Here is a 15,479-nt window from a genome sequence, read left to right on the forward strand (position 1 = left end):
ACTTGCAAGTTAGCTAAAAGAAACAACTAAAACATATTCATGTGGTATAGTGAAACCGGGAGCCCCACTTGGTAAAATTTTAAAAATTACAGTATCCGCAGATGAAAAAAATCTGCACGGTAAAGATTTTGTTGTACTTCTGGGAGGCACAAATGACATCTACAAAAACGAAACAGTGAATGCAACACGCCATCTTAAACAGTGTCTGAGGAACCTCACTCACACACACACACGTAGCAATGGTCAATATTCCACATTGCTATGATCTTGTAAGATGCTCATGTGTTAATAAGGAAATAAAAAGTGCAAACAATCAGTTTGCAAAAATCTGCAGACATTTTAAAAACATGAAATTTCTTGACAAAGCAATATTGGACGTAGATTCCACACACAACACAGACTTCACCTGAATGGCTTGGGGAAAGAATATCTGGCACACCCGATAATCAAGGAAACAAAAAACCACCAAAATAAATTCAAAACCAAAATGATAATTGCATCGCCATCGCCAGACTCCATAACAAAAACCCTTCAAAAAAAAAGGTAAAAGTATTAGAACCACCATCAGCACCAGCAAAGCATATAAAAAAAAAAAGATGAAATGTTAACAGAAAGACCAGTGGACAGCAATTTCAATGACAAGAGAACTACAGTTCCTCATCATCCAAATATATTTTAGACAAAAACGAGAAGACCCCAGTTCACAAAAAAAAAACAAAGCAGCAATGGATTAAATTATATTTATTTTCATTCCAACTGATCTGTAGTGAGGTGGTCCTCCAGGATGTAGAACATTTCAGAAAAACAATATTGCATGACAAATATTTACAATTGAAACAAATAAGCTAATGCACATTCCACAGGTTCCAAGTGGAATGATCATCTTTTTTTTTTTTTTTTTTAATGAACACTATATGAAAGAATCATTTTACACTTACTCATTTACTAAGATCGCATTAATGCACTGAATTTAAAAATTTAAAAAAAAAATGTTTTTTTATTTATTTATAAGGTAATAAACATGTAACAGAACTACTACAATACTTACTTACAATGAACACATTACTGCACTGAAATGGTGCAGAAGTTAGATTGTACTTACACACACACACACACACACACACACACACACACACACACACACACACACACACACATTTTTAAAAAAATTCTGTTGGTTCTACTGAGAAATTCATCAATGGAGTTGGCCACCAATAAATCCTTTAGGCTTCTCTTACACTGAATTTCATTGGTTGTTACGTTTTTTATGGCTGCTGGTAAGTTATTGAAAATGTGTGTTCCTGAAGTACCAACATTTTAATTGTCACAAAAAGTATCACCACCACCTCCACCACCATCATCATCATCAACAACAACAACATCAACAACAACAGAAATGGCAGTATTAAGTACATTAGCAGCAGCACCAACTGCAGCAACAAACAACTCACCAGAGCCCAACGTACAGGTAACTCCCGAGAGGTGCAGGAAACCTGTCCTCCTCAAGGATTTTTGGTATCTTACCAGATCACAGGCACGAATATGATAGCACAAAGCGTAAATAAAACTGTAACCAGTTCTCACTCTAGTCAACTGCAGATTTTAAGTCTAAATATTCAGTGCCTTAGAAATAAATCAATAGAACTTGAGGTAGCACTGAATGGTGCAAACAATGACTGCATGTGCATCATGGAGCATTGGTGCAGAATTTTTGGACTAAATATCATTAATATTCATCCGTATAAGTTGGCAAGTCAGTATTGTAGAAAAAATGCCAAAAATGGTGGTGTGAAGCTGAATTATTGAGTGTGGAAAATCAATTTGAAGCAGCAGCTATTCAGTTGTATGAAATACAGGGAAAAGTCATAGTAATAGCAATATACAGACCACCTACTGGGGTCACAGATATATTCATTAATAGATTAGAAACATTGCTTAACATTTTTTTTACTGAAAGAGCCACTGTAGTTGTCTGTGGGGATTTCAACACAAATCTCATGAATGAAAGTAGGCTAAAAAATCAATTCCTAAATCTATTATGTAGTTTGAATCTGTTTCCACACATACACGAAGCCACAAGAATAACATATAACACAAGCAGCTTTATAGATAATATATTTTCAAATGTACAATCCACAGAAGTAGAAGTAACAAATACTGATTTGGGATTATCAAACCATAAAGCTCTTGTCCTCAAAATTCCGTCAATGCCACTGCAAGAGAAAAAAGTGTACTTCATGCATAAAAGAAAATTTCCCACTGAAAACTGTCTAGAATTTACAAATATCCTAACTAGTGAGTCCTGGGCAGAAGTGCTGTCCCTAACAAATACAAATGATGCATATAACACTTTCTCTTCAATTTTCATGGGATATTTTGAAATGTGCCTTCCAAAGAAGCTGTCAAGAATCACATCACAAAGCCAAGTTCTTGGATCACAGTTGGCATCAAAACTTCTTGTGGAACTCTAAAGAGACTAAATTCAAAACTGAAGACATCTACAGATCCACAGTTCACAGAACATGTTAATAATTACAAGAAAGTATATCAAAAAGTAATCACCAAGACAAAAATTATGAGTTATGACAACTTAATAACACAGTCTTATAGCAAACCAAAAGCCATATGGAGTATTGTGAAGACTGCAACAGGAAAGAAATGCGAAGACCAGGATATCATTCTCAAAAAAGACAGAAAATGTCAATATTAAAAAACAAGATTAGCCAAATTACATCAACAATTATTTCATAAATGCAACAACTAAATTAAGTTCGAAATTTACAAACCAAGAAAAACCTGAATTTCCAAATGCTGCTTGTAGCATGAGGATAGATCCAACAGATGAACATGAAGTGTTCAAAGTAATAAAAAGCTTGAAACCTAAAATCTTAGTAGGAGTAGATGATGTGCCAGTTTATATCATAACAATGACAGCAACACAAATCGCAGGGCCCTTGGCACACATAGCCAACTTATCATTTAGTAAAATGAAATGATCATATGGAGTTTATTGGCCGGAATATCTCCTTCGGGGATCGGCCACCATATTGCAAGTCTTTTTAGTTGGCGCCACTGTGGCGACTTGTGTGTCAATGATGATGAAGTACACATAACACCCCATCCCCTGCCGGGAATCGAACCTGGCCCCCTTGCATAGTAGACAATAGTATGTGCTGAAAGTGTCTGTTTTAGGGTTTTTAAAGGATATGTTGTGCTTTCCTACAAAAATCCATCAAAATTTATCACTGGATACAGGCAATTTATGTAATTGTTCACATTCTTCTCTGTGTTGGCCATAACAGCTTTCTATTTTGTACTCCATCCTCATGAATTTCCTATTTGGACTATCAACTCTTTTGTAATGACTGGTACATGTTGGCAGTCTATTTATGAAATGGCAAATTCAATATCTATAATACTTTTTACGATGATGCTGGTGTTTTCCCCTTCAATCTCCTAAGGAAGTTTTACAACCTTGCTTTATTTCGGATGTTAAATATTCCAAGGGACCCCTACTTCTTTGTAGTCCATGGATATTCAAGAGAGCTGTCTTACAAACTTCAATGTGCTTTCCACTTGATGACATCACAGACTAACTTATAATTGTACTCTGTCTTGATGGACTGTGAGTTTTATTTGTTTTTCTCTTTATTTCGGTTGCTTGTATGCAACCATGAAAGTAAGCATTGTGCAAGTCATAATTTCCCATATTCCAAAACTTCTGAAAGATATCCATTATCTCTCCCTCCTTTTTCTGCAGTTGCATTTAGGGCCAGGTACGCGACCGTGACTCTCATTCCCTTTCCCTCGTTCCCGAATATAAACTAAACCTCTATTGCGGGCTTCTTGGCATTCCTGTTGTTGGTTCATACCCCTCTTCCTTTTTGTGCCATGACTCTGTTCGCCTTTCTTAGAATCTGCATTATTCTAAAATAAAAAAGAAAGAAATCGGCAGGCCTAATGTAATTTACATATGAAAAGATTTGCTTCTAAAAACACACACTGAAATTCGTTTACAATTTTAATTCTGCTACTGTTCTTACTAAGAGGACATTGTATGTCCCATGTCGCCAATGTTAAATTATCGAATTTTGTGACCCATTATCTTGGAAACTTTTTAAGACACCAATTTACAATTTTCCATAATTACTGAACACTCTTTTTTAGATACACTGAACTAGATTTATTCTGAAACAGTATTTTGGGGCATGTTATCCTTTTTTTCAAACACTCAATTTTATGATAGAATTTCGTAAATAAATGAACATAAAAACAAAACAACTCAGAATATTTTAATTATTCTAGTTCCATATGTATTGAATATCACACTTGGCATGCTATGAAAATTTCTTGTCTCTACCATAAGTACTTTTTTTAGAAAACAGGTCATTCATTGCAAAAAATGTAGTTCAGAGATATTGAGGTTTAAAACTTTTTTTATTACAAATTCTTATACAGACTTACATTTGTGCATCTTTTATGCACTAGAGTTGCCCTGGCCCATAGTCTGTGTCTTCTTCGTACTACAACAGCCCAGTGCTTGCCGCCTCCTGTTCTTTATTGCTTCTTTTGTCATTTGCTGAGCAGCTAACTCTGCTTCACGTACACAAAGCTCATCCAGTTCCCGCACTCCTTTAGCTGTGTTCTGTTCAGATCTTACAGCTAACTTCTCCCGAACCTTAAGTCTTTTAGTGTTCCCACCATTAAAAGTTATTACAGCATCAGACACTGCTAACTTTAGAGTCATAAGGCCAACAAATACATTTTTAGGCACAACACGAGATTTTTGAAGGACTCATTCACATTCTGGGTCTTCACATGTAAACACTTGTTTAGTAGCTCAGGATTTACTAAATCTCTGTAAATAGGTTTGATTGCCTCCATTACTGACAAAGGAACAGAATATTTATGTGTAAATTCATGCAAGGTGTCAGAAAACTCAGTTTGACTATATTTAGACCAAGTGTTTGGTGGAGGTAGATACAAAGCTTGACATGGCTTTTCATCGGTCGATATTCAATGAAAGAAAGTGCTCCACACAGCTCTTTTCATCTTCTCTAAATTGTCACAGTTATCTCTAATGGGCTTCCCATAATATTCCTGTAATTCATCAATTACTTTGCCCATTAGTCTTCCAGCACATTCTATTGTCTTTCAGTTTTGTGATACCTAGTTTGGTTTTTAAGTTACGGGATAGGCCTATCCCCTTCTGGGTTCGGCTGTCATATTGCAAGTCTTTTTAGTTGGTACTATGAAGGCAGACTATTATTTAGTGAAGGCATGCTTCCAGAAAGGATGAAAATGTCGAAAGTGAAGCCATTATTCAGAAACAGCGACAAGCATAAGGTAGAAAACTATCAGCCAATATCCCCCCTTCCAGCATTTTCCAAAATAATAGAAAAATTAATGAAGCACAGAATCAACAAATATCTAAGTGACCATAAGTTACTAAATAGAAATCAGCATGGCTTCCAGGCACGTAAAAATACAGAAACAGCACTAATGTGCTTCTCTGAACAAATAAGCAAAAATATGGAAAAAAAAGTGTAGTAGGAATAAATTTAGATCTCTCCAAAGCATTTGACACTGTCAATCATGGCATTCTTTTAGAAAAATCCGAAGAATTAGGTATCCAAAGGACAGGGAAAAAGTGATTTGAATCACACCAACAAAACAGAACACAGATTGTAGGACTCATGTAAGATTACTCCAACCACAAAATAAATTTAGTATTAGATTCAAAAAAAAGTGGAAATTAGAGTGCCGCAAGGCAGTATTCTAGGTCCCTTATTGTTCCTTGTCTACATAAATGACTTTCACACTTCAGATAGAGCAACAAAGGCCATACTATTCGCAGATGACACTAGTGTGATAATAGGTGCACCAATGCAAATGCTGCAAACAACTAGTGATCAAGTAATACAGAATGTCCACACTTGCTTCAATGCAAACCAGTTGACATTAAATGCAAATAAAACAAATTATATGCAGTCTAGGAAAATATGTCAAAATGTAAATCTTGGTCTGTTGTTGCGTGACAAGGTCACAGACGAAGTGGCATCAACAAAATTGCTGGGGATTCATGTAGATGAAAATCTTAATTTTAATGATCACATAATGAAAACTTGTGCAGAAACTTTACTCAGCCAGTTTTGCTCTTAGAATTATTGCAAATGTCTGTACTGCAGAGGGGTGTCAGGAGGGCATATTTTGGCTACTTTCAGTCTCTTGCAACATACAGAATAATATTTTTGGTTTCCACCACTTGCCATCTAAAACAAATCTGTGTTACAGAAGAGTGCTACCCAAATAACAACATACAGTCACCCACAGAGACAATGCAAACCTATATTCACCAAGCTTCCAAGTCCTAACAATACCTTCCTCATATATATACAAATGTGTTTTATATGTTACGGCCCACCTTGCAGATTTACAGACAAATGCTGACTTGCATAACTACAATACCCGAAATAGCACAGCACTCCATACTCAGCGAACAAAAACAACACACACACAAAGGCATGTAAGCCATATGGGTACAAAACTCTACAACATACTGCCAGCCAACATTAGAAAATTAGAAGATGAAAACAGATTTAAAGTAGAATTTAAAGAATTTCTACTTGAACAATGTTTTTACTCAGTAAGTGACTATTTTGGCCAATAAATAATTCTGACAATGTTTATATGAAGGCAAAACCGAAAACACTGTCTTCCATCCCATAAAGTTTCTGTTAATTTTTTAAATCTGATGGACAGCTACTGAGTGTGGTAAAATCTTTACTGAATTATTGTAGTGAATACAAGGACTTCCTGTTTAGGGAAGACAAAAGTAAAGCCTTAGGGCAAACAGACCATGCAGTTACAATACTGTTAGTATACATGTATAAAACATAGTATTACCGGGTCAAGCATGACCAAGAATTAGTCTTTGTACATTTTTCGTACAATTTTTTTTGGTACTATTCTTTGTACTTTCCCATAAATTTACATGTACTTTTGGACAACATTCATACAATATTTGTCTAAGGATGGATAAATAAATAAATAAAAACAAAAATAAACATGTTGCTTCTATGCTAAAATGAGCATGAATAAGTATGTTAAACTCAGTTCAATCTCCTGACTCACAGGACTCAAAGACTGGTGTATTTCTTCATTAGCAGATTGTAATATTACAAATAACAGTTTAATTTACTATTAAGTAAGGAGCAGTTCATCATTCTAGACAAGGATTTATGATTCGAAATGAATGTCTAGAGGAATTTTATAGGAATGCTGCAGCTTCAAATTTATAGATACGACAAAATACGACATCAGCAAGTCTGCAAGGTTATTGGTAGGTGATGGTATTATTTTATAGATAAGTGGACTACTTGACGGCAACATAACATTTACACACTGCATATTTATATAAACACAGACAAAATTTTGGAAATTGCTCAGGATATTTTCCGCTTATTTTGGAACACGGGATGTGTTGGCTCCAGTGGCTCACTGCAAAGTTTTTGTGGGTGCATATCGCATGTTTTTTCACTGTTGTGGAGGTATTTCCATAGAAACAAATGTAACGGGAGTAAAATACCGAATAAATCAATTACTTCATTATTCTATAATGAGGCACCAGTCTATGGCCATATGTACTCAGAAAACATTACTGAACATCATCCAAAGTTTTGTTGCAGTTGGCTTCATCTCATATTTACAGTGTAATTTATATGAAAGTACAACAACCACTTCATAACATATGAGTTTGGCCAGTTATAAATCAGTAGCACAACAACCATAACTGAAATATCTTTCTAGTAATCTGCGGTGGAAAATATAAATAAATATTTCTCTAAGAAAGCCAAATGTCAGGGCGTTCTGAAGTGGGAGGGTTCAGGAGAGTCTCATTGACTCAAATTGTGTAGACGATATTTTCATTTGGACCGTCATGCAGTAGTGCTTGTATTGGGTGACTTATCATGTTGGGTTAATACCAGAAAGTGAAAAAATTTATAAGGTCTATACCATTTGGAGAGAACTGTTTGAAGGGCAGGAAAAATTACAGATAGCAACACGGTCAAACGAAGATTCTGAAGGTGAGGGGGGGGGGGGGGGGGGGTTAGAGGGGACTAGCTAACACAGCAAAAGCTAACAATGGTTTTACACGCCAATAAGGGAATCGATCGCTGTCTGAAAACAGACCGATAGTGCTGCTCCAAAATCTAAAAAAAAAAGAGCCACTGCTACTATAAATGCCAAACAACAAGTAAATATATTTCATTCCATCTGGCAAAACTTTCGTACGATCGAAATGCCGCAATTTATAAGACACATATTCACGAATGACGCTCACCTACAGTCGTGTCATCCATCATATAATAAATGAAGTCACGCAAGAAAATCAACGGATTGGCTACAACACGTAACAATTATTTTGTCCTAACAGACAAATATGTTCAACAAATTCCAGATTAGATTGAGTCTTCCGCCGAAAACATCAACCGTGCAGTAGCGTCAGCAAAGATGGTATATTAGCTGTCATTACCGCACATTTACTGCAAATGGCATAAATTCGCAAATAGTGTCCAAAATGTTGACGAAAGCAGTTACGACTTTTTACATAAGGTATTATTTTTATTTTTTATTCCTATCTAATTTCCATAAATATACGGCCACATGATAAGATAAAGTAAACGTTCAAGCGATGAAATGACGGCTACGTTCCATTTATTCAAAATGCTCCCTTGGGTAGAACAATATTTTTCTTTATTACGACTTCTATTATGTATATTTGAAAAGGTTATTTCAATGATACATTGTATATATTCCAGCTGTTACACTCTTAAAATAAGTTAAGGGAGTGTTTCTAATTACGGAGTGAAGTTCGAACTTGTGATATGCTGTGTTTGAATGAGCGCTGGCTTAAGCCTGGAGTGTGGGCGTGGGGAACATTTGTCACGGTGATTTTAGATTGCAGTTATTTTCGCTATGTTTAAAGTTGCAGCGTTCCCTTGCTTAGTACATTTCAAATTGATTGATTATTGAAGCTCAGTTAAAACTTAACGTCAGTTGAACAGCCAAACTGATAGCATTAGTGAGCTGAGATACGGCCGTCCACCTTGTACCTAACTACCGGTACGTAACTGTTTCGTAAGGTAGGTGACTCTTTTTAAATATATTTCGCACTAAATTCTTTGTAAGAACCAGTACAATATCTGATTTTTGTTAATCTGATATAAAGAACTACGTTAACTAATGCGATTACTTACACAGTCTTCAGTACTTCGTATAATTTTCCGAATTTGATTCTCATAAACGTGTGATTCGAAGATGATGATGTAGAGAGTAATGAAAACGACATACTTGATTCTGAAGAATCTGATACAAATGAAGACGATCAACTAATGGAAGGCGATCGTAATACCGAAACTGAACAGTATGCAGATGAATATGATAATAACAATGGTGATTCTAGTGGTTCCTGTCATGGTAGAAAGAACAGTAAAACAAAATCGTCTAAGCCTTTTCCTAACAGAAACGTGGGAATAAGGTCAGAGAATAACTCATTTTCAAAAATGCGAGCATTCAACAACGGTTTGTGAAAACAGGTTATCAGATCTTTTCTTAGACACAAGTTTTTTGAAAATTATAGTTATCTGTACAAATATTTACATAAGAAATTTGAAAAGTAAATTTTAGAGACATGGGGATGCTGCATCCATCGATGAGACCGAAATAAAAACACTTTTCGGCATGGTCTACCTAATACGAACCCCAAGAGGTTCTAGAAAAACCCTAGCCTGCTCTGAGATGACTCTAGAGGAAACGGCTTAGAATCCTGCTATGTAACTACGAGTAAAATGAGCTTCTAACTACTTCTGAGATGCCTGTGTGTTGATGACATTAGGGACAGAAGCATTCAGAAACAAACTGATAAATTACCCCCATTAGAGAAATTTTCGAGATGGTGTTTATAATTTTTCAAAACACTTTGTTCTAAGTGAATGTTTGACTGTTGACAAACAGTAACTTACTTCCTGAAGAAAATGTAAATTCAGACAGTGGCTTCCTAGAAAAGCCTATGAAATACAGCATTAATAAATTGCTTTGGAAGATGCTAAAATTTCCTTCACTTACAACTTCGAAACGTTTTTTGGCACTCAGCCAGAGGGTTCTTTCAAACAAAGTGATTCTTCTAAATGTGATAATAAGATTGATGGAACCTGTCAAAGGGCCTAACCATAAGATTATGGTGACAATTTGTTCAGCAGTATACCACTGAGTAAAAAGCTACTAGAAGACAAGGCAGCAGCATAGTGACATGTTGGAACATGCAAAAAAAAAAAAGGAAGAGATCCAAGGAATTTTTACCTAATAAACAAAGACCTCAATATTTTTTTCTGGCTTGCAAGAGAATTGCACCAGAGTTTCATAATGCCCTAAAGTGAATCAAACTGTTGTCTTGATATCTACATTACATCATGATGATCCCATTGATAAAGACACAAGAGATTCACTGAAACCGGAAATTACAACTTTTTACAATATGAGAAAGTTTAGAATTGGTTTACTTGAGCCAGCCATGGTGGCCGAGCCGTTCTAGGCAATTCAGTCTGGAACCGCACGACTGCTACGATTGCAGGTTTGAATCCTGCCTCGGGCATTGATGTGTGTGATGTCCTTAGGTTAGTTAGGTTTAAGTAGTTCTAAGTTCTAGGGGACTAATGACCTCAGATGTTAAGTCCCATAGTGCTCAGATCCATTTGAACCATTTTGATTTACTTGATCAACTAATTAAAAAAATGTGTTTCATAAAAACACTCATACATGGCCTATGATTGTTTTCTACAATTTACTTAATGTCTCCACACGAACTCACTGTGCATATAACAAGCAAATTCCAGAACTCCTAAACCAGTGAAACGAAAAGAATTTCTTTAGGGGTTGGCTTGGGAAATAATGAAACCTCAAATTCAGTACCTATCTGCTATCACTCAAACTTACATTGAATTATAACTGTGTGCATATGTTCTACTGGGCGTAAATTCAACAGTTACACCACAAAGAAATCCCAGAGGAGCTTTGAAAATGCATTTCCATGAGTCTGGAGGCGGAAAGACAAGTCAAGTAGAAAATGGTGTCATACATGTAAAAGGTGAATGTGTTTGGCTTATTCGCATACCGTATGTGTTTACTGTCTGACATATTGTTTTGCAAATTTATGTTTTATTTCCATCCTCATAGATATACAAAGATAGAAAAGCCATTAAAGATTACCATTTGATAATCGTTTCAATGACTAATAAAAAACATTTAATAGTGGAAAGAAGTTTCCCCTAGAGCCAAGACACATAATGATACTGTATGCATCTCAAGCAGGGTTAAGGAATACAGGTACAGACGTATATTCTACATGACTTTAAATTCTTAATTGGGTATTTCAGATCGAATACGGAAAATGGTTGGTATCAGTACTAAAAAAAGTGGTCTTAATTATAGAGTTTGTAAGAGGTATGCGATGTATGCGCTGCCTGCAACAGGCAAGACTTAGGAGAGTCTCTGACCAGAGAGCAGTATGTAGTTAGTTGTTGCTTGTCGCTAGTCGGCATCAGTCTTCATTAGTCTTGAGTAGTCTGCGTGAGTCGGCAGTAGTCGACAGTAGTCGGCGCGTGTCTGCGCCAGCAGTCTGCTCTGGTCGGGACTCTGGAGGATGAGTATTATTGTAGAAGGTAAAGAAGCAGCCTTGCGCATATCTAATAATGTATGTCAACTGTCATTCTATTTCTTTTAAAAAATGCCCCAATAATAATTTTTATAATATAAAGTAATTTTTTTTTAAAAAAAAGCATTCATTTCAATTTAAAGATTTTATTCAATGGATTATCTTTCCTTTCATGAATCACATAGCATAGGCCAGCATTGTACGGAGCTGTGCCGAAAATTTTTTATATAAGAGCAGATATATTTGCAGTTTTTATTGAGGTAAGAAATTTTGCTTTTTTTATTCAGAATACAGGGCCGTGGCGCAGCGCTGCTGTTGTCATAAAATTTACCAGGTTACTGAATTTTTTTATTATTTTGGTGTTTAGGAATTTTTCTGTTTCGAACTTAATATTAAATGAGAAAAGAATTTTGTGGTTACATTAAATGTGAATGCATTTCTGCACTGAGACTATAAATGGGAACCAATTTTCTTCAGAAGTAACAATATTTAAAAATTCATTTAATTATTATTTCCGTGGGGAGGTTACACTTGGATCATCATTTTTTTTTTTAATTTAAATATTTTTGTGGGGAGGTTACACTTGGCGACATCCGGCCAGGATCGTATTTCTTTGTGAATCTTCTGAGAAGTAGTCATATATCTGCTCTTATTTACTTAAATGTAGTTTGCATCTGGCGCAATGCATTTACTAATTTGTCACTCTTTCTTTCACAGCTCCTCGGCAATTTGTTGCTCTTTGTTGTAATTGTGTTTGTTGTATTTTTTTTGCATTGTCTTTGTTTCGTTTGTGCATAATTCTGATTAGTAAAAAATGCCGCGAAAAACTGTTAACAGTACATTGCGATGTGTAATGAGTGAAATAGCCGACTCAAATAATTTGACCGATAGTACTTGCGACACTCAGTGTAATGATGACAATCCTCCATTTACAGACAATCAGTGCGTACCGACCACTAGTAATGATTTTGATCCTAATGATGAACAAATAAATTCAACTGCGTCCTCTGTTAATTTAACAACAATTGATGACGCGGGACGTTCTGTTACAATGAACGGTGCCCAGTTCGACACCCCCAATGTGCAAAATTTGAATTGTGAACAGATGAATTTTTCTAACGAAAATGAACAGCGTACTCAAATTACGACAGATTTATTTGATTCCGAGGTAGTGACTAACAGTGCACATCCGATTGGGAAACCTTTTCGAGAATCACAGAATGACCACAAATGGTTACACAAAACGTGACAATTGCAGGTACGCCATCAAACAGCACAGAGAATAGAGTTGGTAATATTGGCTTGGATCAAATTATGGCAGTATTGCTACAACAGAATGAAAATTTCAAACAACTTAGTGAACAGAATAAACAACTTAATGAAAAACAAGACAACCTTAATGAAAATTTAAAACAACTTAGTGAACAGAATAAACAACTTAAACAGATTACAGCCGTTGCCGCGCAATGTCATGATACTAAAGAACAATTACGTGAGGAAATTAAGGCTTGTGCTAGGAAAAGTAGTGAAGAAATTAGATCTGTTGCTCAAGAATTAAGGAATACGCAAACAGCTACAACTGAATCACTTAGAGACGAAATTAGTGCAGTCGCTAAACAATGCTCTGAAAATGCAACACAGTTACGCGACGAGTTTAAATTAATGTCAGCAGAACTTTCGCGCACACTGGATGCAAAAGTAGACGCGAAATTTGACCAAAAGAACAGTCAAATTGACGAACGTTTTAATCACCACCTACAAAACAGTGAAACGCGTTACCGTAAATTTATACAGGAACAGAATAAAGTAAAGCGACAAGTCATGGAAACAATTACTGCACAGAGACAGGAAGATATGCGTAAATTGTTTACGAAAGCAATAACATACGTAGACAACAATATTGCTACAGTATCAGACGAAATTAATACTATCAAACAGTTGAACACCGAATTGCGTGATGAAATTTTCGATCTTAAATCAGAAACAGATACACACACAGTAGACTTTCAGACAGTGTCCAACAGACTTGAACAATTAGAACTAATACAGGATTCCGATGTCATCAAAGCAGATGTTAAAAAATTGAACGAAACCACACGTAAAATACAAAAACAAATTAATGCTTGTGACACTAAAAACGATGATCAGGTAAAAATACTAACTGAAAAATATGATGAATTGGCCAGTCGTATTGACGTTATTGAAAGTAATAATGACAGCAGATCAGACGATACTTCACCGATTTCGTTTAATCAAACACCTGAATTCCAAAATTTACAGCAGATGATCAGTGAGATAAATTCGTCCAATAATACATTACGTAGAAAATTGTCAACTTTACAGCAAGAAGTGACAGAGATGAAAAATGTTTCAGTCAAAAACACGTCACAGCATACGGCACATTCCGAACATTTGTTACACTCACACAGCCAGTATAATTTAGGTAATTTACAGAGAGTACGTGACTTAGATTCCGAACAATCACAGACAAATAGATTCTCATATAATCCTGAACCTGTTCAGACGTACAGAGACGATAATTTTGATTACAAACATTTTCTATCAGTGAGAAAATTTAAAATATTTAAAAATGACAGAACACAGATTCACCCATTGGATTGGATACAACAATTTAGCTTTGCTTTTCCACCGGCTTGGCCCGTAACACATAAACTTGAATTTATTTGCAGTTTTTTGGAAGGCGAACCGGCAACTCGTATGAAACCAATCGCGAGACAATGCTACTCGTTAGAAGAATTTCAGAATGCTTTTCTGTCAGCGTATTGGTCGAAGACGACACAGCGCGGAATTAAGGATCAATTAATTAGTTTACCGAATTATGAGAACTCGAATTTTCCCAGTGTCACGCAATTTTTTGAACACATGGTCCAACAAAACCAGTACTTAAGTGAACCATACTGTGAATCTGCACTTATTCAATTATGTATTTCTAAATTACCACGATCATTAAGAGTGTCACTTTTAACGGGTCAACAGAAAGAAAATATTTCGGCATTCAGAGATCTGTTACAGCTTTTGGAAGTGCAGCAATCGGATTATTCCTTTATAAACAAAAATTTTTCATATAATAACCAAGGACAACAAACATACAGCAATTACGATCAGCCACGCAATTTCAATAGCAAAGGTAATAGACGCTTCAGGAACGACAACCACCAGAACTTAAATAACAGACAAAATTTTAATTATCAGTATTGTCAAAATTATCAGCAACAGGAACCACATTTTGGTAACAATACAGGTTTTTCTCCGCAACAGCAACAAAACCAACCGGTTAGCATACCTAAGCAACAATGTAATGTACAAGGTCAACCAAGCTTTAATGTTTCGCCGCGTGCACGTATGGCATCAGCTCCAACAAATGGTAACGCACAGCAACAAGGGAATCAGTACGTACAGAAGACACACTATTACAATTCCTATCGCAATGCGCCGTATAGAAATGATTATCATGAGAGACGTAAAAATAATGAGCACAATTTTCAGTGTACGTTTAATAACAGTCGGTCTTACCAACAGCAGAATCATCCACAACCAACCAGACAGTAGGTATCATACCGAACGCAATACGTCAGGAAGAAATAACAGAACAGTACAAATAGTTGAAATGCCACAGCATCCTCCCGAAAATAATAGCACGTCAGATAGAATTTGACTAAACTCAGTACAGGTTGCATCTTCCAGTAACGTAAGCAATACTTTTGACACAGAGAATCATATTCACGAAAATGTTATTACTTTTGAC

General features: G+C 35.8%; 1 protein-coding gene across 3 annotated transcripts in view; it reads right to left on the reverse strand.

The window, feature by feature from the left end:
* Positions 1 to 8,499, reverse strand: part of LOC126198598 (uncharacterized) — a 236,137-nt gene extending 227,638 nt beyond the window's left edge. For all 3 annotated transcript variants that reach the window (XM_049935067.1, XM_049935060.1, XM_049935052.1), the window contains exon 1: positions 8,345 to 8,499. In XM_049935067.1, coding sequence (XP_049791024.1) covers positions 8,345 to 8,366 — 22 coding nt within the window. In that variant the 5' untranslated portion in view covers positions 8,367 to 8,499. The remainder of the gene's footprint in view (positions 1 to 8,344) is intronic.
* Between the last annotated feature and the right edge of the window lie 6,980 nt (positions 8,500 to 15,479).

This window comes from Schistocerca nitens, chromosome 1 (genome assembly GCF_023898315.1).
Source record: "Schistocerca nitens isolate TAMUIC-IGC-003100 chromosome 1, iqSchNite1.1, whole genome shotgun sequence".
NCBI lineage: Eukaryota > Metazoa > Arthropoda > Insecta > Orthoptera > Acrididae > Schistocerca > Schistocerca nitens.